This window comes from Zonotrichia leucophrys, chromosome Z, assembly GCF_028769735.1.
Source record: "Zonotrichia leucophrys gambelii isolate GWCS_2022_RI chromosome Z, RI_Zleu_2.0, whole genome shotgun sequence".
Taxonomy (NCBI): domain Eukaryota; kingdom Metazoa; phylum Chordata; class Aves; order Passeriformes; family Passerellidae; genus Zonotrichia; species Zonotrichia leucophrys.
Window position 1 is genome coordinate 27,193,622 of NC_088200.1, and position 24,851 is coordinate 27,218,472.

General features: G+C 38.9%; 1 protein-coding gene across 1 annotated transcript in view; it reads left to right on the forward strand.

Annotated features, from left to right (window-relative positions):
- The window catches only part of PARP8 (poly(ADP-ribose) polymerase family member 8), a 122,957-nt gene that overhangs the window by 65,701 nt on the left and 32,405 nt on the right, over window positions 1–24,851 (forward strand). Inside the window, exons 7-14 of the mRNA XM_064735205.1 lie at window positions 2,278–2,372; window positions 5,635–5,695; window positions 6,749–6,839; window positions 9,689–9,755; window positions 11,147–11,272; window positions 13,418–13,982; window positions 16,313–16,366; window positions 16,470–16,565. Coding sequence (XP_064591275.1) covers window positions 2,278–2,372; window positions 5,635–5,695; window positions 6,749–6,839; window positions 9,689–9,755; window positions 11,147–11,272; window positions 13,418–13,982; window positions 16,313–16,366; window positions 16,470–16,565 — 1,155 coding nt within the window. The remainder of the gene's footprint in view (window positions 1–2,277; window positions 2,373–5,634; window positions 5,696–6,748; window positions 6,840–9,688; window positions 9,756–11,146; window positions 11,273–13,417; window positions 13,983–16,312; window positions 16,367–16,469; window positions 16,566–24,851) is intronic.

The following is a 24,851-nucleotide window of genomic DNA, read 5'->3' on the forward strand; positions in this document are numbered from 1 at the left end:
AAGCACCTGCTTGTAATCCTCCCTAAGGATTTAGTGGATAAATACTTTAAAGTAGCTAAGTGGTTCAATAGTCTAAGGCCTATTGATTTTCAATGGGATTTAGGTTTGTAAATCGCTTAATCTCCTTCTAAAAAGCAACCTTTTGTAAAATAATCTGAATAAAGTCTTAGATAAAAAACAGAGACTTTCTGAACATAGACCTTTCAGTCACAGCAGAGTTACCAGATTTTTTTAGCTTTTATATTCACTTTTTCTGCAACTCTGCTAATTCTTTCTTTGAATCACTATCTTCTACATTTGCAAAAAAGAACAGGACATGAAAAGAGAAATAGTACTGCCTTTGGCTCTCTCTCTACGTGTCTGTTGTGCTTCTGCTACAAGACATGCTTGAAAATGCAGAAATACAAAACCCTGACAGCCTCCTCTGCGTACATCAATATGTCTGTGGCACTAATTCAGGGGTGGGAGGTACCATACTGTGGTCTTAAAATTTGCCAGAACAGTGTTTTATTTCCTTTTTGAGTTCATAGCCTCTTGCCATGAGAAAATAGATTAGAAAAACATTATTTTAAGCAGTGTGGTGTTCTGCATAATGTTACTTTTGTATTTTACTATTATTGAAACACAAAACTGATTAAAAAATCTGATTTTGGACTGACAAAGGTGGCAAGTGCACCACTGCTACGATTTGTGAAATGATTGCTGGCTTTCTTTGGAAGCAGGACAGCAATTATTTACGCATCTTTAAAGAATTCTTCTTTGAGTAATGAGCATGGAAAAAGGATTGGTTTCCCCCTACCTAAAGTGAAAAAAATTGCAATAACAATTTTCTTCCCGTGCTCTTCTACTTGGAAAATTGTTCTGACATACCTGCCCAAACCAAAGAAGGATACTTTTTTATAATCTTCTGGTTATGGATAACATTTATATCTCTGACAAATACATGTCCGTTCCATGCTGATGAATTTTGTGCCTTATACTTAAAGAATTCTAGGTCTAAGTCTAATCAAATTGCTCTCTGCTGATTTTCAAATGTGAAAAGGTGATCATCTGATTATTATTTGAATACTACTGACATTAAATAAAATTGAAGAGCACATCTCTAAGTATTGGACCTGAGAGTGTCATAGAACTGGTTTCCTATAGATTTGGGTGTACAAATCTATACACTGTACTATAAGAAAGAAGAAATAGTACTGCATGTGAGTGTGGCTCTGCAATAGCAAGAATTCTCTGCAGGATTCCTATATAAGATTATATATATAATCTGTGGGTCTAAAGGGATAAATTGCATTCTGCTGCTTTGCTTTCTGAATTTGTCAACGCTACAGACCAAATCCTACGATCATTTCTGAATCTGTTCAAATCTAGGGAGTTCATTGACTTCTGTGGAATTACTGTCATTCTAATTGTTCTAAGGACATAGATTTAAGTTCACACAATCAGGATCATTTTGCTTGCGAAGAAGGTAATAATAGACAGATGATGAATAGATTGTTACATGCCCAAAGAGGTATTTTGGACCTTGTAGAAGGTAGAAGGATATTAATTATTTTGACTAAACACAGTCCAACCAAACCATTTCACAAGTTTTGCTTTTTGGTATAAGCACAAAGATAACTTTCTCCATTTTTCATGTAGAGTTTGAAAAAAAAAAAAGGAGGGGTTGGTGTTTAGATGTATACTTCTTTATACCTTCTCTGGTGTAACACGAGAAAGTGTTCTTTTAATTTTACTTTTTTCATCTGATATTACTGCACTGGTGGGCAGAAAGTAGCCAGTGAGTAACCTAAAAATGTAATTTAGACGCTGAGGTGGGGGTATAGAAAATAGTTTCATGCTTCTCTTGTGCCCAAGCCATTCTGTATCTAGTATACTTGAGAGTGTGACAACAAAGCAAGAGTGAGCAAACTTTTGTGCTGTAGTGGTTGGACTAGGATGACAAGACTGGGGACATCTGGTCCTTACCCTACTTAACATTTTTAAAATACACAAGAACAAACCCTGGGACAAAATAGGACAGATGGATGAGTCCTTTACAGCTTCTTTTCCCACCAACAGGAAGACAACCCTCAAAACACTTCAAGGCAAAGGTGCCTGCTTTGAAAATCTTACTGCTTTAGCAGATGAGGTGGCCTCAGGGCTTCAACTCGTCCTTCGAAGTGTGGCCTTAAAGAATCTTAATGCGATGTATTTTAGGGAGAGTAAATAGTCTAAATCAGGTGCCTGCCAGAAATGAAATACAGAACTCCCAATATATTTTTCTTTCCCCAACAGGTTAGCTATGATGGAGAACTTCACAAGCACCCACAGCTGGAGGCTGATTTAACAGCAGTGAGAGAGATCTATGGACCTAATGCAGTATCTCTCAGGTATGGCACTGGCTTTTCTGTGTTGTGGAACCTTGAATGTTTTAGACTTCGAGTTCTCTGTGGATCTTCCCTGACTGCCAAAGCACAAGTCTTTTCTGATCATCTCTGCATGTTGTGAGACAAAGGAGGAAGCACCGCAAACCAGCGTCAGTGCTGGGTTTTTGGGGGTTCTTTTGTTGTTCAGCATGGTTGCAAGTAGCTGTGCTGAGAACAGCCCTGTTCTAAAACATCATTGTCTTTTGCAGTTCTAGTCAGGCAGCTGTGTTTTGTTGTAAATTACTATTCAACATTTCTCTAAACCCTTGTTAAACTCTTCTTCTGTCATATTCTGTATTTTGCCCGGGAGGTGAACAAGAGGGAAGGGTAAGAGATTTAATAAATACTTTCCCTAGGGAACAACTGAAGGAATTGGATTTATCTAGTCTAGAAGAAAAAGAGAGAGAGAAGACACAATAAGAGCTTTTCTTCTTCAAAAAAGCTGTTTGCAGGTAGAATGAGTGATCAAATACTCTGTATTGTCATCATGAGAGAGACAGTAAGAAGCTAGGATTTGATCAGAGATTAGGGAAGTTTTCAGATTGTGGGGATCTAAAGTACCCTACGCAGGGAAGCAGTAGAACCTTGGTCAGATGTGAATTGCTAAGAGTAATTACAGACTGATTCTGTTGGGCACATATGAATGTGCACGATCCTGCCATAGTACATGTCACATATGTATTTTAATAAGCATCAGGTAGTTTATAACTTCATTTCCATAAATGTAATCCTAATAATTCCATGAAAACAATAGGTAGGTAGGCAAGATGTAACAGAGTTGTCCTGTATTGCAAGGAAAATACTGAAGATGTCATACAAACCAAGTAAGAAGAAGAGAGACCATACCTACAGCTGTGGTGTACTATAGCTTTTGAAATTAAATGGAAAGTTATCACACGTCAAGAACCTGAGGAATCGAAATCTGAATAGCTGTATATAGGTTTAGGAAATGGATAAATGTGTATTTGCTAAACTGATAACTAGGAAATTCCTTCATGTTCCTAAAATGGAAACATTACGTGTAACCTTTCGAAAACTTAAATGCATATATTTTATTGAATCAGCTGTTTCACTGGAAACACTGTGGTCCCCCTGGGCTCACTCTAGTAGAAACTGGTACCTGTGGCTGCTTTTGGCATGTGTAAAACTTTAATGCTTTATCCACTCTATTGCAGCTGAAAATATTTACAAATTCTTGGAAATACACCCCACAGCTTTAAGTGTTCCTTTTCATCCTCTTTGTGCAGCTCTACTTCTCTAAGAAGACACAAGTTTGTCTGACAAGGGTATTGACTGAGAGTGGATATTTCCTAGACAGTGGACCCTCCTTTCAGTAATCTTTTGCTGTCACAGAGTCAGTTTTAAGCAAAAGTGAAGTTTCTGTATTTGCGCACTTTTCACCACTGCCCTTAGAAATCTGGCCACAAAAGCCCTGAGAAAGTGATCCATCCAGCTGATCTCTTTACATTGCTTATTCATTTATGAGCAGAGGACCTCTGGGAGCTTCAAACTCAAGATGTGTTGATGAAGCTATTGTAAAAGCAGATCATAAGATGCAGGTGTTCGAATAAAACATGATTTCCTCCTCATGTCAGCTTGGGAAATTAAAACTAGTATCACGTGTCTAAGATGGTAGTGGGGTGGGGGCAAAGGGATTTCAAGTGAATATGGAAATGTCACAGTTAAAACTAATTTTTATCTTATTCATTCTTCACTAATCTTTCTATTCCATTAGTTTAACCATTCCTCAGTTTTGTTTATAAAATTTTTCTTGTTTACAGCCTTTTGAATCTCAGTTTTGTGAGTAACACCAGCCTGCATTCATAAAAAATTACTTAAGATACCATAACAATGTTTGGATCTTCTGGAAAGTGAACAAAAATGATGCCACTGATGGGTAGGGTAGTGGCTAAGCCATTTAGTAGGCTTCCCTGGAGAGCTTCCCTGTTTCAAAGGCAGGTTTTCAGTGAGCTGTAGGTCACCTCTGGGTGAGGTGACGCTGGAGCAGCCAGCCCTGAAGGTGGCTGGGAAGTCTCCTGTAATACAGGAGGTCCTGTCCTGCTGCGCACCTGCCCTGTGTGTGCAATGTGTGGGCAGACCTGATCCAGAGAGTGATCCTGGGTTTTCCCTGACCAGAGAGAACCATTGGGTTACTGAATTTTGGTGGAAGGGGCTCCCTTCATCAAACTGTGCAAGAGTTCAAGCGATTTCTAGTGCAAACTCAGCCCTACCACAGCCAAGAGGTCACTTTGGTAGGAAACTGTTACATTTTACTGTTTCAAAACTGCCTTATTGACTGATTTATGCACAGCTGCTGCTGCTCTGCACTTAGTCAAGTTTAATACATAAGCATGAAAGTGGCTGTGACAAGAAGCAGAGAAATGGAGTTTTAAAGTTAAAAACATCCTAGTGTCTGGAAGCTAATCTGTGAAAATTTGAGAGATAGTTCTTTTACAACATTGCCCACTTAAGTAATGTAAATGAAAAGGAAAACAGATTTTTGTTTAAGTGCATGAATAAGTATTTTCTAGCTCTGTTTTTCAGAAGTCTTCAAGTATGTTGGGGAAGGGCAGTCAGAGTGAGTCAGAAAATAAGAGACAGAAAAGTTGCAGTTTAAATGTAAGATTGCAGATGGCAATGAAATACCTGTTAAATCTGAATCTTGCAATACTACACATAACAGATAAAAAAGGTAACTATTGCCTGGAGCACATTACAGGGCAGTCTTTATTTTTGACAAACAAATGCTTGAATGTATGAAGCAATCCCCCAGGTGTATCATGCCATCCTCTAGGCTATGTTGTATTTTTCTACAGTGGTTTATCTGAAGCCTGTTCGTAGGTTACTGGGCTGTTAACCCGAAATAGTTTTGAAAATTAACAAGGGTTTTCTTGTGTCATAAATGGGAGTAGCATGTGACTATTAGTTTTTCTTTGTTTATCTGCACAATAAGTGAGACAGAACTACAAAGCAGCAATAGAGAGATATTTTGGAGGGATCAGTGGAAAAGCAAGCCTGTTTAAGCAAGATCCTCTGAAAAAAGCTTTTAAGTGCAGGAGATGGTCACCCACTGGGAATATTGATCCAGTCTATGTAAATGTGTATTTTATAACTATTCTGATTTTACAGATAAGATAATCCTTTATAAAATCTTCCATGTTGTAAGTACTCCTGGATTGAGGAGTATCTTAAAGAGCTCTAATGTAATGTAATTATTTCCTTTCAGGGAATATGGAGCCATTGATGATGTAGATATTGATCTACATATTGATGTTAGCTTCCTTGATGTAAGTAATCTGATCCCAGAATTACATAATGAACATTAATACCCATTTAATTTCGCTACACATCAGACTCTCTAGACAACCGCTGATATTGTCCCTTTTTTTGGGAGACTTGATCTTCACAAGTGGGTGTCACATTATTGATTGATACACGGCAGAAAGGTTTTCTTCCCTTTTATGACCACATTGTTAAAATGCTGTGTTAGGCTTTTATTTGCCATATGTGTATTTCCGTCCAAACATTTTTGTGAATGGTAAATGTTTTAATAAATATGAATGAAACACCATTATTTTTATGTTAACCTAGGCATGAGTCAGGAGGAAGCACTTCTTACACTCCTGAAGGGAGGAGGACTCTATCAGGAGTGCTCCTGTACAGTGATTAGAGCGAGGGTTGACTGGCAAAGGGACAGTAGTGCTGTTTCTTGGCTGGCAATGTGGCTTCTCTAGTTGTTGTGCTGTCATTCAGCTTCACACCTCCTCACCTCATCTGTGCAGCAACTTGCTGGCCTCTATATAAAGAACAAAAATGAGAAATTTTAAGGTCATCGTTAGCTTCTGCGCAGATATGTCTTATTTTCAGGCCCACACAGCACATAAGACAGTTACTGAGCCTTACTAAATTTTTAAGAAAATCTGATCATAGCTTGAATTATTTAGACCAGGTTTAAGGAGCTAAAGTTTCCTTAGCCCTTAGTTATGGGGCTAGTTTCTGTTCTGTTTTTTTTGGCTCCTTTGCGTCTCAGCTTTGAAGCAGTACCGGTTGGTAGATGGGAGTGTCTCTGCCTGTACGTGCAGTGTTGTTGCAGGTTGTAAACCTCTGCTTGGTTTAAATGAGCTCAGCCAAGAACTGGAGTAGTCTGACTCTGCTCTTTGGGGTATGTTGATGTGCCATAATTTGTCCTGAGTCTGATGTGTTAGGTTGGAGTAGATGCTAAACAGCTGGGTGAATGGATGGATGGTGTTTATTTAGCAGCCCTAAGGCAGACTGACAAAAAGCAGTAGTTCCTCACAATGGCTAATGATGTCTGTTGTTTTCTTTTTGTCTTACACTAGGAGGAGATTGCTGTGGCCTGGGATGTAATTCGCACAGAGCCTATAATAGTGCGACTGCACTGCTCACTTACACAGTACCTAAATGGTCCAGGTTGGTCAATTTTGTGTTATTCTTGTGCCTTGTGTGGTGCCCAGTCAGAGACATGGGGCAGACACTTGCTCACTACCACCAGATTTTTGACCCTTCTTGTGCTCACTTTGACTGCTGAGAGGAGTCCTATTGATTTGAAATTAGGCTTATGTGTATTTGCATGGCTGGGCCCTTCCTAGTGACACAGGCATCTAATTTAAAGTTTCATAGGTTGATTTTGGGAACTTGTTTTCCTGATATCCTTTGAGATGCAACTGCTTCCCCTAGGAACCAGGGTTAAGCAGTAAAGATTGAGAGTTTCTAATACGCGATTTCCTCAATTTTGAAATAAAACATCATCTGCACCGATGAGATATGACTGGTAATGAAGACATACACAGACCTGTGCAGCACATTAATGTGCCCTTCTTCATGCAGCTTTAAAGAGTCAGGCCGTGGTAATTGCCCTTTCAGCTTCTGGTTTGTACATAAGTATGTGAACTCTGGAAATCTTCAGATTTGAAAGAATTTTTAAGTGAGTAAAGTTTCCTCTTTAGAGAAAAATGGTCAAGCTCATAAAGAATCGACTGGTTTTGAAGATTTGTAAGCATTCATATACGAGAGTGAGCTCCAGATATTTTTTTACAGTGCAAGTCAGACTCAGTTTGGATAATAACTTGCCCGCCCTCGGAGACTTGCAGTGCAGGCTGTCAGTTCATGCTTTTATCTGTGGGAGAATTCTGCCTCTGGAAAATGAATAGATATTTTCAGTCCTGTTTAGCAAAATCCGTCCCAATGAGCTTTTTCTATAGGACATGTTGTCCAAAAATTCTAACTATAAGCTATATTCTCTTCATTCAAATAAGCATTTCATTATACCAATCCTTTTTTTTCCCCTTGACTGTGGTCTTTTTGTCTGTGGTTTATTACTTCAATCATTTTTGTTAATGTAGAGATCTTAAAGTACGCATTTGCGATAGCAGGAAGCAGTGTTAGTGTTCAGAACATTCCTATCAAAATGTAATTTAAAAAATAAAGGCGTACAGCAAATATGAGAAGGCGAAGTGTATAGAGCAGCGTGCAGTGAGAAATGAGGAATAACAAGAATATCTATTCTGCATCACTGACAAGGTTAAGGTGGCAAGTGTAGTTCCCAGTGCTGCCCTTAGCTGGCTGCTTGTGGGAGTGCCGGAGTTCTGAGAAAGGCAGGAGCAGGGCCACAGGCAAGAGCTTTGCTGACGTTGGCTTTATGAGCTCAGCTGCTCTTGCAGCCATGTCTCTTTATTTACTAGCAAAGCACAGTGAGATCCACCACCTTTTGTGTTAATTATGTGAATTCCTCTGCTGCTTTCTTGAGAATACGGAGCCAGAATTTTGTGCTGTATCTGTTTCTGCTGTGCAAGGTTCTATTGACTGAGAAACTGGAACACAGTACATTGCAAAGCACATTGGGGGATATGAGCACCACCCTGTAGGTGTGTAATGTACTGATTTTAGGTGGCTCTTCTAGTTAATAGCTTGTCTCAGCAGTGTCTGTGTGGGCAGCTTGTCCCTCATGCCTTAGAAACCTGTCTTAGAGAGGATGAATCAGCCAGTGGAGGTATTGGCATGTCTCATCTGATTGTGGAGTCTAGACAAAAATTTTGGTCTAGATGTCAGATTTTAAGATTGTTGATTGTAGGTGTAATAATATTTAAAGTATTCCCCATCCCCCCAGCCCCGTGTAGAGTGTCTGAAATTTGACAATCCAGAGATATTGCTATACTTAATGAAATAATTCATCCCTTTTGAAAAAAATCATTGGTTTGTTTTTAAAAGATGAGTTTATGTTTGATATTATTTGAATAATAACATTAGAGGAGAGGAACTACTGACCTTTGAACTAAGTTAAATTGCATGGCAAACTTAGATATATTGTATTTTATTATCAAATTTAATCTATTAAAGCAAAACTAAAGTGCAACTTGGATATTCTGAATAAAATTCTGCTGAATGGTCAGAACAATACCAAAATATTGATTTTCCATTCCTAATAAAATTTGAACAAACTCCAAATTTTTGTTTTAATTTCTTTTTTATTTTACCTTGGTCATTATCACCTTATGCGATACAAAGTATGCAGTTTGTTTGTGCTTGTAATATGCTTTGGTTGTTGTCCTGCCTTGAGGCCCTGTGGCTCTCAACAAGTACTGGCTTCCATCTGCCACTTCTATCTAGCAAATGTTATTGAAGGATTTTAGTAATGCCACTAGCTAATTGCTGTCCTTTACCCTGAATGTTTGCCATTTCTGACATGAATATGGATATACCAGTGTTAGGACAGGCCTTGAGGACATTTCAGGGTAATCCTTAGCCACTGGAATTCACATGTTAGGCACTTATATGATGGTTTTTGATCTTGTATTAAAACACCCTCAAAACCAAAAGCCAGATACAAATGAATTCAGTTTCAGTCTGGGCTTTCTTTGTAGCCACAGGAATTCTGTGTATAGACTACTTACTTGGGAAAAAAGTTTAAAATATTGGGTGAGATGAACTGCCAGTCTGTATACGTTTAATCTGATGCTGCTTGCCACTTGCATAGTGTATATCTATAAAATGACATATTTTTGTAAATAAAATGAGCAGGAAGAGATACATTTGGGAGAATTCCATGTGTAAAATTGTAAATTATATTGGCTGAGGTTTCAAAAAGGACAATTCCTTTCTTAATATGCTTAGATGACATGTCCACCCTTGCCATTGCTTCAATTTAATTGTCTGTAGTCAAGCTCCACAAAGAAGAGGGTCCTTAAATAAGACTTAGGTGGTCACCAGTTTGTCATTACTGCTGTAAGTTCATGTATCAATGAAATATTCTTTTTCCCTAGTGCCAACTGTGGATGTATTTCAGATTTCTACTAAGGAAAGATTTGGGCTGGGACATCAGCTGAAAAAGTAAGTCTAGAAAAGTACAAACCCATGTTTATAGGCAAATATTGCACTCTTTTAGTTACTGGAGCATGTCAAGTAGAATTTAATTCTTATTGTCAGGTTTGTGTTTGGATCAAAGTATCTTGAAATTGTTTATCTTTAAATAAAAGTCAATATTTGCCATACTGAGTTTGGATTTGACAGCTGTTGATGAGAACCTGATTTGTGTTACTTGCCAGAGTTTTCTGTCACTTTGGTACCTTTTAGGAGGTAAGCTATAAAAGGTATAGAGACCATATCTGGGAATGTTCAGTTTCATGTTTCTGCTTAGATGGTGAAGCCTCTGGAGCAGGAGTCTTTTTGAGCCCCACACATACCCTGAGGGGGCTATGCTTTCATGGTTTCCTCTAGGATATACCACAGAATATAGGCCATCCCTGTTTTGAGGACAAGGTGGCAGGATAGTCCAAAAACCTGGCAGTTTCATGTGGTCATAGTACAACTCTTTTTAATACAATTTTGCTGACTCATCTCTTTGCATATGCTTTTATACATGTGATAAATTTTTAAGCATATAGGCTTTCGTATCTCACCATTACAATGTTAAGAAACCCCTGAGGGGGGAAAAAAATCCTGTTTAGTGTTTTAAGAAATTCAGTGCAGCATTTTCGTATTCTTACAAATGAAGCAAGTTATTAAAATCTCTATGGTACATGACTTTGAAGAAGAAAGAAAAAAAGAAATGCTCCCTCAAAATGTTCTCTTAAAATGTTTTTCTGTTTACCCTGTCTGTGATTTTTGCACCAGGTTATTACTAAAGGTTCCCATGTGACATTTTCAAGAACATAGCTGCACAGTTCACAACTGAGCAGGAGTAAAAATTCCTGTGAGCCCAGTGGTCCCTCATGGCTATGGCAATGGGATATTTCTTTTTTTCACCAAATTCAGCCTTGACTTTTATCACCATTAAGACCCCCACTGCCAGCTTAGTCAGAGAACAAGGTTCTGCTTAGCCATGCAGATGCAGTAGCCTGTGATCATGTGAATCATGTGAGAGGTAGAACCCTGTAGCTGGATTTGATGCCCTTGACTCAGTTTGTCTCTAGACCTCCACGATAGGAATAGTCTGCATAAGTTTTGCAGTTGCAGTGGTTCTTTACACAGACTGTATTCTCATTAGGAGTCCCATATTAAATTAAATTCTATGTGGAAAAAAAAAAGGCTTTTTGAGGATCTGGGGCACCCAATCACTAACTAACACTTTTAGTGTTCTGCCACATACATGACAGAAAATTTCAGCTGTAGAGTGAGAACACTGCATTGTCACCTGCGTGGTGACCACTGAGATCATAGTGTTAAAATGAGTATGTCCTGGCTGGCATAAGAAAACCTTTCTTTTCTATCTTAATTTGCAGAATCATGCAGACATTTGTTACACAACAGTGGAAGAACAGTAAAGAAAAATCTAACTGTACGCACAATAAGAAGGTGTCTGACAAAAAAGTGAAATCCCCTCTGCACATCTTTTCTACATTGCGCAGGTAATAGCAAGAAAAATGGGTTGTTATTACCATAAACTGTTCAAAATCCACAGCAGACTTCACAAGGTGAAATCTTGACTTTTCTCCACAGAGAAGTTCTCTATTTATATCTTACCTCATGGGTTTCCTGTCCTTGCATTGCATCACATCAGGAGTGAACTAGGTACTGTTGCAGCTTCTAAGATTTATTAGAAGCCAGAGCATTTCAGTGCCCTGCTATCTGAAACAGCCATGTTACAACTGGAACTGGAAATAAGTAATTTTATTTTAACTTGTGCTGGAATTTTTATTTTTATCTTTACTTGAATAGCAAGAATAAAAATACAAGTCATACATATGTATAGCATATGTTATGTATATTTTAAAAAACTTTGTTTTTCCAGCTCTTCTTTATACAGCAGTTTGCATATTTAGTTTTTTTTTAAACTGGAATAATCATAATTGAAAGAATGTTTTTTAAAGATGCTGAGCACCCTCCCCTCTCCAGTATTTGACTACATTAATGTTTTCCACTTCTGAAATGCAGGCACAGAATTTCAAAGAGAAAAGGCATTAGAAAGCGTAAGAAAGAGTTTATGAATAGTTTGAATGAATTTGAATTTAATACGATTTCTGCCAGTTGCTCATACTCGTAAGTATATGTAGAATCAGGCTCTGATTTTACCTCTTTCAGGGTTGTGACTATTTACTCTAGTGTGTTTTCCTGATTGTGGAGGGTTGACAGATCACCCCTTCAATTCAGTTACTGAACTTGAATCGAATGCTTCTTTGAATATTCCTTCTTCTTGATGAATTTTACCGTTCTGAATTCGGAGTATGAAAAACAGATAGAATAGAGCAATTGCTCAGATTGAAAAAGGAGGGAATGCCCGAAGTGACAAAACATTGTTTATACAAAGGTAGAGGAGGAAAGTGTTTTGAGTAGCAGTCTTTTCCATTCCCTACCAACCAACACACCGCTGCCAAGCACAGGCTGTAGCTTGGGGCTTGTTTTTATTCAGAATACAAAGTCAGCTCATTCTTTTTCCTCTTGGTTTGGGAGCTTAAGTCGAGAGCCTTCAGACTTGGCTCAGCCCAAGCGCAGGGTCCTCTCTGTCCCATCTGAGTGAGCCAGCTGCTTGCAGTGAATCAGCAGCCGCCACCTGCATCCTCCACTGTCAACACTTGCTAACAGGGTGGGGAAACATGCCAGCCTCTCCCCTTGGGTTTTGACTTCTCTATTTGATGCAAAAAAAACCCACCCAAAAAAAACCAAAACAAAACAACAAAACAAACAAACAAACAAAAAAAACCCAAAGAAAAGCAAAACAAACAACAACAACAAAAAAACCAAAACAAAGAAAAAACCTCCTAAGATTGGTGTTGCTTATAAAACATAGGAAAATGATTCAGCATACCTGTTACAGGTTCTTTGCAAGGACAGGGGAATGTGAACCTTACAGAAGTGTGACAGTTTGTGTGAATGTTGTTTCATAAAAACCTTTTGTTTTTTACTTCCTGCATTTGTAATTTAGGTCTGTCACATTCTCATTTCTGGTGGTACATATGTAGAATTTGTCTATAACCAGAAAGAAGGGTAAATTTGTCTTTCACAAAGTGCCCAGATTATTAGGATGGTTTTAAAATAATATCCTTTTCATCTGAATTAAGTTTAATGTCTCCAAGTTTCACTGGTACTTCATTGTATCTTCCATTGGATCTGAACATAGAATTTCTTATGCTGCTTCCAGAATGCAATAACTTTCATGGGATCATGCTGTGATCATTACATAGAAAATACAGATTTTGATAAGGAAAATCTGTTATAAGAGGTGGATTTCATTTTGAAGATAATTTCCTGAATAATTGGTTTGTTTTGAGACACAGAAGACCTTACAAAAAACTGTGAGGTCACAGATCTAACTTCTACTTGAATAGTTGATTGTCTTTTTGATTGATGAGCTCATATGTAAAGGAGTAAGTTGTTTGTTCCGATATTGGAAGATGTTTTATATACATTTTTTTATTAAAAGTCTAGGTTGCATTTATCACTAGTGAAAAACATAAACCCGGGTGACACTTAGAAGTCTTTACATTTGTGTGATCCTGCTTGATTTGCCCAGGATTTTGATTATTCTCCAACTTTTCCATGTTCTTTATGCTAAGGTCGCCAAGTTATCCTCCACCTGGCTGTGGTAAAAATAAATCAAAACTGAAGTCAGAACAGGACGGCATCTCCAAGACCCACAAACTACTGAGAAGGACTTGCTCTAGCACAGTGAAGGCGGAGGATGTGTGTGCCACAAAATCCCACCGAACCTTTGGCCGCTCGTTGTCGAGTGACCCGAGGGCTGAACAGACAATGGCTCTCAGATCGCACAAACTGCTGAGCCGTGCTTGCTCTGCAGCTGCCAAGCAGGAGGAGTGCATCTCTTTAAAGCCCCATAAGGTGTTAAATAGGTCGTGCTCTGGGGATCCTCGATGTGAGCACAACAGCACCTTGAAGCCCCACAAACTTTTAAGCAGATCCTACTCCAGTAACCTTAGAATGGAAGAATTGGATGGGTTGAAGAACCACAAGTTGCTCAGCAAGACTTACTCCAATGCCCCTAAATCATCCAAAATGGAGCCTTTCAAGGAGTCCACCATGGCAGAGAGCAGGAGGCTCTCTCTTACCTCAGGGCTTATTGGTATCTTAACACCATCCTCATCATCACCTTCACAAGCTGCTGTGCGTAATATTTTTTTTGTATTTTGCTCATTTTCCTCCTATTATTTTCCAAGTGTGCTATTATGCTTTTTGTGTGAAGGCATTAATACTTAGGATATATGATAGTGATTATATTAGATATACTTGGAGACAAGAACAATGAAGTCAGCTTTTTAAGGAGGATTCAAACAGCTGTGCATACACGTATACTTAAGTTACAAAATCAGAATCTGCTGGGGTCAGGACAGAGATTTTATGTGTTGTGTTGAAATGCAGCTCAACGCACAGCTGTTGGCCATGGGAGAAATCCAGTCACCCACTTCTTCCCTGCATACTTCCTGCAGGAAGACGGGAGAGTGTGCACTACTATGCTGCAGAATTATGCTGGTTGCAGAGCAGAGAACTTTTATCATTTCCCTGCTTGTTTCATGAGGGAAACATCTGTCCATTAGATGGTTTGAGTGCCACGTCACCTCTCCTTCTAGTCTTTGCATCTGCCATCATCATCATCATCACCATCATACTGGAACGAGCTCAGTCATGGTTCCACCTTGTCTCCATGGTTCTCACCTCTTGCACATTTGTGATTTGTGAAGGGTTAAACTTAAACCTTCAAATGTGCTGGGGGACATTGGAGGCCATGCAAGGAACTGGGCCTATGCTCGTCCTCTTATTTTCCTCAGAGACGTGATCAATTGGGAAAACAAAGGGCAGCATATACTCTTGCATTTAAGAAAGACCTTTCAAAATCGATTATTCTACCTATACCTCTTCAAAGATGGCTTTTTACTTTAGAAGGAAGAGTGGGTTTGTTTGCAGTCTTTCAAGGCAACAGCCTGTTTTTTGTGTTTGATGTGGGGAGAAGTGTTTAGAAAATAGTTCTCTGTACTCCTTTTGCCTGGTGGTACCTTGGAAGCTGATTCTTCCTTCAGATGCCATACATACATTTAAAATAGGGCATTCTAAATAATGAAATTACATTGAATGTGGGTAATTTAGTTTAGTAAGCTTTAAGCTGTACTCTTCAGATCTAAAGTCAGGGATACACTTTCATAAGACCATTTATATGTATGCTGTGTGGTTGATTTATGTGATGTGCACAGCAAAATTAATTTAAGATGAGCCATCAGACTTTATTCTTGTTGCAGTTTAGAGATGCAATTTTTTTCTGATTCAGCAGAGAATGTATTACCATAACAAGACTTTTCTCTCCTGACATTGATAGGAAAAGTCCCTTTGGTTTTCTAAGATAATGAAAAGCTGACCAGGTTTCATTACTGATGTTATCACCTGATAAAGAAAAAAGGCAAGCCCTGTTTGGCAGCCTATAAAAACTACCCATAATTTATTGCTTCAATGCACTTACCAAATTTGAGGGGAGATCATCACATACATGGTCAGATGTAGTTTGACTTTAGTGGAAGGGCATCAAGAGTCTTATTTCACATTTTATATGCAGGCATCAGATATATGGGTCACCTAGGTGCCTAGCTGCAATTTGAAGTCAGTTGAATGTAGGAGTGATGAATTAAGATACTGAGTTCCCTTCAATTCTCAGCTAAAATGTGAGTCTCATATATGAATACAAGGAGGATTGTTTCCCAGAAGAAAAATGAAAAAGCAGTTAAGCAATTAAACAGTAGAAAAATGAAAGGAAATAACCCTATTTAAAAAAACCTGCCAAAACACTGTGAGTGGAGCTGATGTAACTCTGTTCAAAACAATGTTTGATTGAAATAGGTGTCATTTATAGATGGATGTCTCCACAATAGATGCCTCCCTTCTGGAGGGAAGTCTGAACCTTACTGACTCTTGTTAACAGAATAACAGAAGTTACTTCTAATTTATGTTGTTGTGTGCTAAAAGAAAAATTATTCGAGTAGTATCTGAGCATAAAGATCTGTTAGTGCAGTGTTGCAGAAGTGAGACCTTAGTACATATAAAATAAAGAGGTTTTCAGCCTTACTGAGAGTTACAGAAGTCTTTCAAGCCTTAACATACAGCCCATATTTGGATAGGCAATACGCAGTGAAAACGCAATGGAAGTTGCCAAACTTTAATTTATTAGGATGGAGTGAAGGCACTGGTGTTTTCATTTGAGATTAAAGTTTCTCAGGTGGTGAGATACAAATCTTCATTAGATTTAAGAACTAGAAAGAAATACTAGAAACCTACGCCATACTCAGTAAACAGTAAAAGGATTGATTATTTGTAATGCCTGGTTCACAAGTGAGAGATCTCTTTAGACGCAAATTGTTTACATATTTACATGCAAAAACTTACAGATGCTTTTACCATTCCCTTATAATTAGTCTGCCAACACTGAAATTGCCTCAACTTTTTCCTTGCAGCAAAATTATGGTGCAAAATGCATTCCAGTGCGAGACCGTGGCTTTCTTGTGCAGGTAGGATGTCATATCCTATTCATATATGAAACACTGTGGAGCATGAGCTGACTGTTAATTATTTTTAAGCAGATGCTGTTATTCTCATTTTCATTGTTCTCAGACTATTGAATTTGCTGAGCAGCGGATACCAGTATTGAATGAATACTGTGTGGTTTGTGATGAACCTCATGTGTTCCAGAATGGCCCTATGCTGAGGGTAAGTGGTGTGCTCGTAAAACAATGCATTTTATAGTGCCTTGAATAGCTGTGGACAATACAAACCTGTTGGAAAACCATTAAATTATTTCAGATGGGTTTCATCCTAATACTCTTTTGAGATGCAGAAATATGAAGCATATTAACTAGACTTTGCTGTAAATTTGGAAACAAAAAAAGTCTTACAAGGAAGAGAGAGAGAAATTAGGCTTGTATCATACCACCGAAGGGGCATGTATTTCATCGAACACTATTGTGCTGCAGTAGTCACAGCCAGATAACACAGAGAACTGCGTTAAAGTGTTTTTCCCAGTGCTCTGGCATTCTTCTGAAAGCTTAGGGCACCTCATCCCTGAGCTTTTATCAAGCCATGACCACAGTATTTGCATACACTGGTGTTAATGCCAGCACTCTGCAAAGTTCTTCTGACCTTGTTTTGCTCACAGGCTGCTGGAATGATCCATTCTCAAATGTGATAAAAAAGGCAGTAGAAGGAGATGTTCTCTGAAGTGCCTGATCTAGCAGTGACCCAGCCTAGGAGCACTGTTGTGGCTCAGTATGCCCAAAGTCTGGCCAGTTAGGCAGCTCTTCTTTCATTCCTCTATGACTGGGAACAGAATTTTGCCCGCTGATCATTGTAGCCTCTCTCATGCTGTTGGTGGAACAGTGGAAAAGAGTAAGATTGGTCATGAGGGACACGCTGCCTGGAGCTGCTGGATCAGTGCAGCTTTGTGAAAGAGTATATTAACAGAATACAGTTCTTAGTTTAGGACTGGTCTTGCAGTTTAGAATCCTCTTGTTTCACCTGTCCTTTATCCAGTAATGAAACATGAGTAACCTAAAAAGATTAAAGCCATGGAAAACTAACTCCAGTGAATAAGTGGTCTGATACAAGGCAATTTCTCCACAGTGTGGCCAGCAACTCTGCGTAAGCTGAAGCAGACCTTGTCTATGATAGTTCCATGGAACTAAATTCATGAGGACTATTGCTGTAGGTGGTAGCAGAAGTCACCTCAGTGTCACTCCCCATGGCACTGACTGGCACCAGAGTCAGGCATTCTGACTGCATGCAGGGTGTGCAAATGGGCTGCTGGTAGAATTCGAAAAAGCATATACATACCGAGTTTGTTTAAGTAATGGATACATTACTTAATATACTGTTTAAGTAATTGGATATCCAAACCCCTATAGTTTTGGATATCCAATCAGAGTTATTTTTGCTTCTTCAAGCTCATATCTATCTTTTAAAAGCAAGGCTTTCTGATAGGTTTATCAATAGCCAAAACTGATAAGAAGCCTGTAAAAATGCATCAGTTCCTCACTGTTTGTCTTTGAATACACTGCTATGTATATTACCCATGACAGAAAGAGATAAGACAAATTCAGTAATATTTGGAGAGTGATTAAAGTTTGGAAAACATAATTTTTTATGTTATTGGACGTAATATAATTATTATGTTATCTATTATCAAAACAAACATAATTATTATGTTATCAATTATCTATAGGTCAAAGCAAAGAGTAGGATTTATTCTACTAAAAAGAACCAGAATGTAAAGTTATCTGCTCTAAATGAAAAAAATCTAAATTCCTTCTTTCCCACCATAAAGATTGAAATCTCTCAGAATTACTCTTTTGTATCTTCAATTTAAAGGATCATTTTATAGCTATCTGTTTAAGAGTTTGTCAGCATTTCACAACAGAAGAAGCTGCAACCCTTTGCTTCTGAACGTATATTCATCAGTGTCTTTGAAGTAGCATAACCTGACAAGCTTGGCAAAAACGAAAGAGTGTCTTATATAACCTAGGAAAAATTAGATACCAGGAAGAAATCTAGCATACTCTGTGTATGCTTGAATGACTCAATAAGCAATATAGAGCCATTAATGAGTTTGCATTTTTGTAGAAGGTGAGAAAGGATCTCAGTGTGAATTGAGCATTAGCTTGCCCTGGAGTGTGTTAAGGAAATTTATGTCTCATTCTACTGAGAGCTCTGGTCAGGGGCAGCTTGAAGAAGTCAGTTTGTGGGGTTTATGTATACATGCTTCAGCTGAACACACGCACACACATACATGCATACATATATATGTGTATGTAAATAACAAGTATGAGGAGAAAGAGTATTTTCTTTTTAGTACTGCTGCCAGAGCAGATCTCAGAAATTGAGTACTTTTGTTGCAAGAATGCAGCAAGCTTTCATTTAAGCCAAGGCTGCATGCAGTGTAGCTTTATTGAGGATCCCTGATCTTTGTAAGGGTTCTCTCTTTGGATACCACAGTAACCTCACCAGGTTTCGGAATGGTGGGTGCCTTGCCATGGTGTGCTTAGGAAGAGTGTCCAGATCTCGTTTTCCACAGATGCCTGCATCCCAAGGGCATCACATGAAAGGCTCTTTCTGCAGCAGGTTGTGTCACAAGGCGCACCACAGGCTGTGTAGTTCTGGGTCATTCACCAGTTTCCCCCATTAAAATTCAGCTCCTCCACACAGGCACACATGAGTTCTTGTCTAGGTGTGGGTACTCTTAATGGTGATTTTCCCTTCTACATTTTGGACCTTTTTTTTTCAACAGCAAAGAAGACCTATGAAAAGCATAATAAAGTTACTGCTTGAAAAGTTACTTTAATATGTATATAGGTTTGATTTTCTGATATTTTATGGAGTTTTATGCAGTTATAAAGAAGCTGCAGAGAAATTTGATTCTCTGTTCCTCCCATATGTCAGCCCCGTGCCTTTCCTGAACTTTAGTGTAGTTTATTAATTGTCTTAAATGCAGTTTAAAAAATTGAACAATTGCCATCACACAACAATTACAGTCTTTTAATACTGTGAAGTGCTATACCTACTCACAAACTGTTACGCTGTAGTTTTTTGTGCTAGTTATTACTGACTTGGGAAGTTCAGATGTCTCATCCTCACAACAGCTGAAGAAACCATCTGAAACTGAGAGATAAAGCTTTTTTCTTTCTGCAGGCTATGGTTTTATCTTAGTTGTAAAGTATCTTTCAATCAATCTCTCTCAGCAAGCTTTCTTCTCAGTATTATGTTTCATTTGCCTAAATAAATTTTTCTGGGGGAGTAGTCTGGCTTTAATATCTATTTCAATTTAAGTTACTTTTTAAAAATCCTGACATCTTTTTTCCCATAAGATAACAACAAGATAACAACGAGATGTTTCATTTTGTATGGCTTTATTTAGGCACTAGATCCACATGGCAGATGTATCAGTGTGTGGAAGATTCTGTTGCAGAACAGCTGCATGACACGATTGCATATGTTTGACTTGATGATTTTACAGTGGACATCTGTCTTGGTCCAGAGCCCTCAAAAATTATCTGATCATGCAACTGTTCCCTGCTGGTTCAGGGATCCTTATTGTACATTGAAATCTTGTTTTTAGGCCTTCTTAGTCCTTTATTGAGGATAAATAAAGGGGCTGCTTTATTGGCTTACTGAAGACGAATAAGTAAGAAATTCTTATATTTCTCTTAGGAATTTCTTTACAGAGCAAAGTGAGTATCTGTGAGAATAACCAGCTTTCTTTTGAGCTCCAAGATTCCCTGAAATTTGGAAGACCAGACTTAAATACTGAGTTCCTCTGTGTACTCCACAAGTCTGTGTGTGTGGAAAACAAAACAAAACAGATTGGGTAGATGGGGTGATCTTAGTACATGCCCAAACCTAATGCCCTCATGAGGAGCTGCACCTGTATTACTGTGAAGGAGAAGAAAAAAGGTTCTCTTGAATGGAAGAAGGAATCTTGGAAAAGTACTATAACACATCATGAAGTTGTAGCGCACTCTTCTTTATAAGGGCTGATGGTCCACTGCTTCATTCCATCTGCTTAAAAAAAACCAGTAGTAAAGCAGGCAATGTTTTCCCGTAAGTATTCACACTTTCCCCAGATAAGATTGGGATGAGTGTAAGTTCTCATCATAGCATGTTTCTTTTGTATTTATTTCAAAAGCACAGTGAGATCTAAGTATTATTTGCAGTGCACCAGAAGTTATAAAAGCCGAATTGGATGTTTTGGTGGTACATAGAGTACCACCAAAATTGGAAAATTATTTGAAATCACTGCGTGGAATGATTTGCAGTTGTTCTGCAAAGCAGAAGAAAAATGCAGTGAATCCTAAGAATAAAAAATATTATTTAAGCTCTTACATAGCATGGATCAATGCTATTTCATGCAGTCATTTCTGAGGATGATGAGAATCCTGCATGTTTCACTTTTCACAGAAAGGTTAAGAAACAATTTTAAAATCATTAGCAAGTGTTGGGACTGCATCTGTACATCCAAACGACTCCCTTAACTTGTATGAAGAATCACAGTGCATCTTCCTGCAAGGCACCCTGTGCTACAGAGCTCTCAGGAGCTCTGCCATCTTCTGAAGTAGCTCCATGCTCTGTTTTGAAAAAGGGGGAAGTGAAAGGTCAAACAGAGTTTGATGGAGGAGACACACAGAAGGCAGACATGGCAAATCTACTGAAAAAGTAAGGGTCTGGTAATTTGAATTATTAGCCTCATGTTCCCATCTTTGTTTTCAACAGAGAAGTTGTTTAGGGGAGTGAGAATGGACTATTGTGTGTTTGTAATAAATGGCTAGATTTGGATTGTCTCAATAGCATTGTGAAATGCTTTTTTTCCCCTAGCATTTTCAAACGGTTGGTATTTCATTCACATCTATGTTGTTTAAATAGTTCCATAAATTATCCTGATTTCCGTCAAACTACAATATTAGATTAAATATTAAAAACTAACCTAGGAAAGTTGAATGACTTCCACAAAACACATTATGAAGTACTGACAGATTCTTGCATGGGGCATGTGTCTCTAGTGAAAAATTCCTGAAACTGGAATTTGTGTCATCCACTGCCTTACACTGGCTTTACACTGCACAGCCACTCTGATCAGCCTGTTACATTGCTTGAAAAAGCTTTAGGAAAAACTTATTTTAGCTTTATCTAAAATTTTGGAAAAGTTTAGATAAAGTTAGTCCTATATGAGAGAATAAAAGTACTGACTGACCTCTAAAGGTCCTTTTCAACCATCTGATTTGGTTCATCTATCTCAAAAATGTATTTTCCAAAGCAGATTTAAGAATGTAATAAAGAAACCTAAGGATTATTTGATTCAATGTTAGAAGGCTATTAACTTCTTTTAATGCTGTATGAAAGTCTTCCTTTTATTATTACTAGAATATTCTAGGGAAGGATTAAGTTGCATTTTCATAATGCAACAGTTTTGCTGCTGTAACAGTAGAGAAATAAGTTGTTTAAGGAATTCAGCGTGTACTTCCGTTACAAACATTTTATGTAATGAGATCACGAGTCCTTAACAAAAGTGGTTATTATATTTAAATATCTGATTAAAAGAAGTGCAATAAAAACTGTGATATCATATTTAAAGACTGGAGTTAAGAAAATGTCAGTCCTCTCTTAAAGAAGGGCAAGAAGGAGAGGATCCAGAGAACTCCACCCTCACCTTCATCTCTAGGAAGGTGATGAAGCAGCTAACCCTCAAAACCATCTCCAGGCACATCCAGGACAAGAAAATGTTCACAAAGAGTCAGCATGGTTTCCCCCTGGGAATCCATACTTGAATGACTTGGTTAAACTTGTTTGAGGAAGCGACTGGTCAGGTAGATGAGGACAGAACAGTGAATATTGTCTGCTTGGACGTGAATAAGGCTTTTGGCAGTGTCTGCCATAAGATCCTTTTAGAAAAGTTGTTGATGTGGCCTAAATGAGGAGGTGGTGAGGTGGGATTGTCTGGGCCTCAAGTGTGATGTTCAGGGTAAAGTTACTTAGGGGTCAGCAGCTCGCAGTGTACCCCAGGGATCAGCAGTGGGTCCAGTCCTGTTTAGGACCTTCATTAATCACCCAGATGATGGTGCAGAGTGTATCCTCAGAGAGTTTGCAGATGATGGAAAGATTGAGAAGTGTGCAGTACTCCTGGGCAATGGGCACCGTTCAGGGGGACCTCAACAGGCTGGAGCAGTGGGATGCCAGGAATATCATGCAGTTCAACAAGGAGAAGTGCAAAGTCCTGGAGCTGGTGAGGTGCGCGCGGGCGTACACGGCCCTGGATCCGGCTAGCTGGTGAGGGGCGAAGGCCGGTGCCCCTGCCCATCTGAAGCCAGCCCCCCTCGGCGTCTTGGCCTCGGGCTGAGCTGGGTGATAGCTCGGAGCAGCGCGGTGAGAGACGAATTAGGAGGCGACCACTTGCTGGGGGTAAACTGTCGGTTTATTACAGAAGCACCAACGAGGAGGGGAACCACCCAGCAAATGGCCCCGAACAGGGGGCGGGAGAGGGTTTTAAGGGAAAAGGGGGGAAAAAGGCAGGGAAACCCGGCTAACCAATAGTAATACATATTTGGAGATGCGAAACATAATTGATATACCAAAGTAACCAACTGTTATGAAACATAGGAGGGGCTCCGGGGCTACAGCCAACCATAACTCCCAGAGAAAAGAAAATTCTTGAAACCTGGGAGGAGAAGGGGGTGATTGACTGGGCCCAGGGAGGAGACAACTTTCACTTATAAGGGAGAATATGGGAGGAGCAGTTTCATTTCGGCAGCTAATAACAGCGAGGTTTCCATAGCAACCTAACTGACAGGGTAGCAGCGGCGGGAACTAACAGGGAAGGAAGAAAGCATTTAATACAGAAAATGGGGGAGCAAACTGACAAACTTAAGAACACACTACAGCAGTGAGGAACAAACCCAGGCACCCGTGTATGCTGAGGGCCACTCAGCTGAAAGCAACTTGGCTTGGGCAGGAAAGGACGCCAGCTTGGACAGGAGAAAGCAATGTGCACTTGTGGTATGGAAGGTTGCTGGTGTTCTGGGCTACACTGAACAGTAGAATTGTGTGTGTGTGTGGAGGGATGTGATGCTGCCCCTGCACACAGCCCTGGTGAGGCCACACTGTGCCTGCTCTGTGCTCCTGAGCACAAGACAGGGACGGTGCTACTGGGTGCTTACTAATGTCTGTAAATATTTGAAGGAAGGGAGCAAAAAGGACGGGGCCAGGCCCATTAGGGTGGTGTTCTTTGGCGTGACAAGGGGAAGAACATATAACCTGAAACACAGGAAGTTTCAGTGGAACAAGAAACACTTCTTACCTTTTTCACCTTTTCTGAAGGTGACTGAGCATGGGAATAAGTTGTCCAGAGAGGCTGTGGAGTTCACATCCATGGAGAAATTCAAAAGCTGTCTGTTCAGGGCAGCTGGCTCCAGGTGACCGTGCTTGAGCAGGGATGTTGGACTAGATCACCTGTGGAGATCCTTGCCAACCTCAATCTTTCTGTAATTCTTTGATCTTATTCAGCTTTTACATAATGTAATTTGTAAAGCTAATGTCCATCTTGCTGTTCTGTGCCTTCCCAAATTCCTCATCTGCAAATACCAAGGCCATTGACAGAACAGTGTGACTGAATGGGTTTTAAAGACCTGTGAGACAATTATACAGAACAAAATAATCTCAGAATATATTCACTAAGGTTAATAAAAGACCATCTGTGTACCAGTTCTGTTGTTTCTAGGAAAGAAGTTTCTGTAGAGTGCCATCTTGTGTTGAAAGCTCAGACTGAGACCTCCTTTGAACAAAGAAAGGATTAGTAAAAAAAATCAACAAAATTAAGTATTATAACTAGTTTCTTTGAAATTTGTACCCTGGTGCATACATTTCTGCTGTTTAATGTTTTTCCCATCAAGTATGAACAGTAAAATACCATTAAGTAATATTTGAAATACCTGTTCATATTATTTAGCTGTAAAAGTAAGTGCAGTCTTGTAATTCTGATATATTTCTTCCATTAGTAAGCTTAAATTTTTAAAATGTTTTTCATCCCAAAGTGCTCCCAGTTATGTTTTATTTCCTATGGGTGAAATCTTGACCTTGGAGGGTTCTTGTTGACTTGAAGAGGCCTTGGATTTCTCTATGCTTTGAATACAAGGGTCTTAGATGCTACTGAAAACACAGGAGCATTGAGTATGCTGCTTAATCATGGGAAATTTCTTGAACAGAATAAACATCACTGAACTGTGGAGAAAAGTGTAGGTGTACAAATATGTTTAGTCAGACTGGAGTTTAGCCAAGATGCTTATGGAATTCCAAGATTTTTGTGGAATAACACTGTGGTCTTTCTAATCCTTATGCCACAAAATAGGCTAGTTTTATCTCTTTTTATGAAAAAAGCCTTTCCAGCTACAACCTGTATTTTAATAGAATAGATTTAAATTAATTTATATTTTACTGACAGAGTAAAATGACTGCAGTATA